This window comes from Galeopterus variegatus, unplaced genomic scaffold (genome assembly GCF_000696425.1).
Source record: "Galeopterus variegatus unplaced genomic scaffold, G_variegatus-3.0.2 Scaffold230, whole genome shotgun sequence".
Lineage (NCBI taxonomy): Eukaryota > Metazoa > Chordata > Mammalia > Dermoptera > Cynocephalidae > Galeopterus > Galeopterus variegatus.
This window is the reverse complement of record NW_007726341.1, coordinates 101378-105609: the sequence shown is the minus strand read 5'-3', so window position 1 is coordinate 105609 and position 4232 is coordinate 101378. Positions and strand designations below refer to the sequence as shown.

Below are 4232 nucleotides of genomic sequence, written 5' to 3'. Positions count from 1 at the left end.
CTGGGGGGAACTAACTAGAAGATAAGAGGAAATGTAGAAATGGAGGTACCAAACACAGACTTCACTATTACAAAATGTTGTGGTTTTTATTCTTTTAAAGAATGCATTGTTTTTGTTTCCCTTAACAAAAATCCATTGGGGATAAATGAGTTATTGTCAAGTAGCCTGAGGTATAGTTAACGGTATGACACTACTTCAATGGTATAATAAATATACTTCTATGTTATAATAAATGGTTTGTCATTAATTGACTTCAAATAGCCTTTGGCTACTAGCCAGTTCTCAGTGGGACAGCTGGTATACTGGTGATCACTCGGGGTATGCAAAAAGTTGCTGCATATCATCATGGATATCCAGTTGGTTTATTTCTTGGAATTGATCTAGACATTCATATGTTTATGGTATAGATAATGTCTCCTAAGAGCATTCCTTCAACAAAAGTGGATCATTCAGGTAAATCCTCATTACCTTTTTGAATGCATGAAATTTTTGCAAGGTAATAAAGAGAATATTTGCATGGATTAAGCTAAGATTCTTGCTGCACCAGCAAAATGGCTTGTTCTTTACAATACTTTTCAGCTAGCATAATGACATTCCTGCGTTGAGCTGGAATTTATGAAATTTCCAACGATTGTGTGCTGTGCGGCTATTAAGCTAAGATTCTTGCTGCACCAGCAAAATGGCTTGTTCTTTACAATACTTTTCAGCTAGCACAATGACATTCCTGCGTTGAGCTGGAATTTATGAAATTTCCAACGATTGTGTGCTGTGCGGCTCTTCTCTGCATGGGGTGTCTGCAAGCTGCTCCTTCTAGGAAATGTACCATGCTCTGGAGTGAGTAGGTCACATATTGTGTAGAGTAATGACAAAAAGCAGTATTTGAAAGAAGGATATGAAATTCCTTACTTTTACACTGCTGTTATGGATTACTGGATATGTCATGGTACATTCATAGAAGTCTTTAAAGGAGAAATTGTCAATTCACAAAGCCCGCTTTGTGAAGATTTTTACCTGCTTGAAATTTCAGCATAGGTCAAATAATAGTTCATTTCCCTAGCCCCTGGTTTTCACACTTGTAGCTATAATCAAAATCTATATTACCCATAATGTAATAATATCTAACCAGAAGACTGGGAATAGTGCATACGTGTGTGTGTGTGTGTGTGTGTGTGTATGTACTTCTATATGTGTGATACACACACACACACACACACACACACATATATTTCTTTAGAATTTTACTTTATTAGACCGTGAAGACACACCAAATTGGATCACATCTTTGGAATGGAGTTGATCAAAATCTCTAAAAGTACATACCCCTGGAAGTTGTCAAGGAAGCAGAATGAATATATCCTTGACATATCTCTGAGGATGTATGCTTTTCTAAAAACATCAAGCACAAACTATTCATTATTGATATTTAAGTCAACAGAAAACCCCCCAACAGAAAACCAAAGGCTGGTGAATACATGAACTGAAAGAAAGCACAGAATCAATCAGCTTGCTGAGAGCCAAATTGGGGGTGGGGTGGGGGAGGGGCCTTTTTCTCACCAACATTGGGACATGCTTCAGTCATCCTACCGTGCTCCAGTCTGCCCATTCTTTCCATGACCATCTGTTCTCTTGCTTCCTTTAGTGTGGGATGAGGATACCGTTTTTTTATTTTAGCTTTCATGTTATTTAGTGTCTGCTGCAACACAAGACAATAGTTGAGCAATTTGAATAGTTTCCAAACACAACAGATATCATGATGATGGCTTTTTTACCAGTTATTGATGGATTTTAAATGTTATATCATATGCTGGGTCCAACTTACTCCAAATATAAAAAAACTGGAATGAGCATTCCAGTTTTGGAGCCGTGATTGCTAAAAGCAGTTTTTCAGGATAGTTTTTACCTTTGCCACTGAGTAGGGAGAGGATATGGCTGTAGGAAATTGAAAACTTTGTAAAAGGTCATATTTTCTCCTTTGTCAATGTAAAATCTCTGTAATTTGGTTAATCTGAGAGTAGAATTTTTCCCCAAAGTGTACTGGGAGAGGGAAGTACTTATAAGATAGTCATAAGACACGTGAAGACAACCATATCTATTTATAGATAATAGAACTTAAGTGAGTTTTAGAGCACTATCTGAGAATTTTATAAAGCTTTTAGGTCTAGTGAAAAATATTTAAATATATGATACAGAAAAATTCAGAACAGGAATTTATTTAGCCGTTCTTTATTACTATCAGTTGCTCATTACTACTGCTGTTACCAATAACATTATTCTGAAACTGTAGCATAGTTAATAAAAACAAATCATTTTCTATTAAAATATTTCTGATGAAGAGAATTTTGAATTCCATAGTTAAATGAATAATTCATACAAAATGCCCTTTTTGCTATATTCCAATCATTTAACAAACTAAAAACAATGGGAAAATGTGTTCAATGTATGCTTTCACATTTATTTCCATTCACTTTTATTCTCCAAAATCCTTTAAATTTAGTTTTATAAAAATTTTATTACAAAATGTATCAAACATATATAAAAAGTGTAGAGAGGATACTGTAATGAATCCCCTGTACCCATCAACTCACAGCCAGCTATTTTCCCCTCCCTATGTAGTTTGGGAAACATATCTTAGATATGTCATTTCTTCCATAGATATTTCAGCACATTTTAATTTCTTTGTTACATAATCGGTTACTTCCTTGGTACATATATTTTTGAAGTGATTTTCAGATTATTTTATTCATTGGCTTTTTGAAAAATCCTACTGACATGAATATTTCTTATAACAAACCACAACACAAATTACTAGAAGGCAAATTGACATTCAGTGAATATTAGGAATACACTTTGAAGATGAAAAACATGAACTTTTAGTGCTGCCTATCCCTAACCTAAGAAAGAACCAGAGCTTCCTTTTCTTTGTGTACTTTTTAGTGTGCAGGACAGAGTGTACAGGATGGTGGCCTGTAGGTATGTCACCAGCTCATCTTCCAGCCTAATCTCTTATATCATTTCTTGCAGAAAATGCTTCCATGGACAAGTCCTTGTCAAAACTGACCCATGCTGATGGAGAACAAACATCTATCATCCCTGTGCATCAGGTCATTGATAAGGTCAAGGGTTATTGCAATGCTCATTCAGATAACTTCTATAAAAATATTATCATGTCGGACACCTTCAGCCACAGCACAAAGTTTTAATGTCTTTAATATAAGAAAAAGGAATCAGTCTGCAGAAATTGAAGATCTACAAGCAGTGAAAACTACAGCTAGCAGATGTAAATGTGTTATTACCTAGGTAACTGCATATATGTGGGGAAAGTATTTTAAGGAGGCTTTTGTGAAATTCAGAATTTATCTTTTTAGTTTCCTCCGTGGAGGAGTTTCCATCATTACTAAAACTTCAGTACTGAGAGCAATGTGACTCAGTAGCCACAGGAGATTTTTAAAAATATAGAATTGAATCAGGCTAATGAGAACTCAGGAGGAGACATTAAAATTAGAGAACAAGAGAGAGACAAAACTAAGGACAAAACCTAGTGTAAAGCTCATTTATACACCACCTAATGGTTAGGTTTGGATGTGACCATTTTATACATCATTTTTCTCAACAATAAAAAGTGTACTAACATTTGTAACTATTCTGAATGCCCACAAGTTCCCTCCTGGTGTTACTTTCTGTGAATACAGTAGCTTTTTGTTTTTTCAATGAAATTTTAATCACATATAGAAAAGAATGTTTAATATTTGACCCCAAAATTAAAAAGGATTTTTTTCTTATTATATCAAATGTCTAACTGTCAGAACCACAGCATGCTTAAGAGAGAAAGTTTTCCCAAAATGCTGATCTAGTTAGTATGTAAATTTATAGTATTTCACTTATTCTATTCAAGGCACAAGGATTAAGCATCACCATTAATTGTAATTTAATCTCATACGTTTAAATCAAGTTTAGTGCTGACGTTTTGTTAATGTGAACCTCCCAGGAGCTGTTGAAGAATGAACCTGTTAAATCTCTGCTTTTGCTGCTCTACTGTAAACTGAGCACACAGGCTCCTGGGAGGCAGGGGAGTTTCCATTAGGCATGCTTGTGCAAGCGTCTTTCCCTTTTAGGAGACACTGTTGAGATTCTACGGTCCTGTCCTTGCCCTAGAGGCTTTAAGACATTTCCAGTCACACAAATGTAAGCTTCTTACATTGCCTATTGAGAGGGTTCATTCCAAGGAATATACA

The 4232-nt window shown here is 35.3% G+C and overlaps 1 protein-coding gene across 2 annotated transcripts in view; it reads left to right on the top strand.

The window, feature by feature from the left end:
• The window catches only part of GPR126 (G protein-coupled receptor 126), a 134827-nt gene extending 131362 nt beyond the window's left edge, over positions 1–3465 (top strand). For both annotated transcript variants that reach the window (XM_008566244.1, XM_008566243.1), the window contains one exon: positions 3022–3465. In XM_008566244.1, coding sequence (XP_008564466.1) covers positions 3022–3200 — 179 coding nt within the window. In that variant the 3' untranslated portion in view covers positions 3201–3465. The remainder of the gene's footprint in view (positions 1–3021) is intronic.
• The last annotated feature ends 767 nt before the right edge of the window (positions 3466–4232 follow it).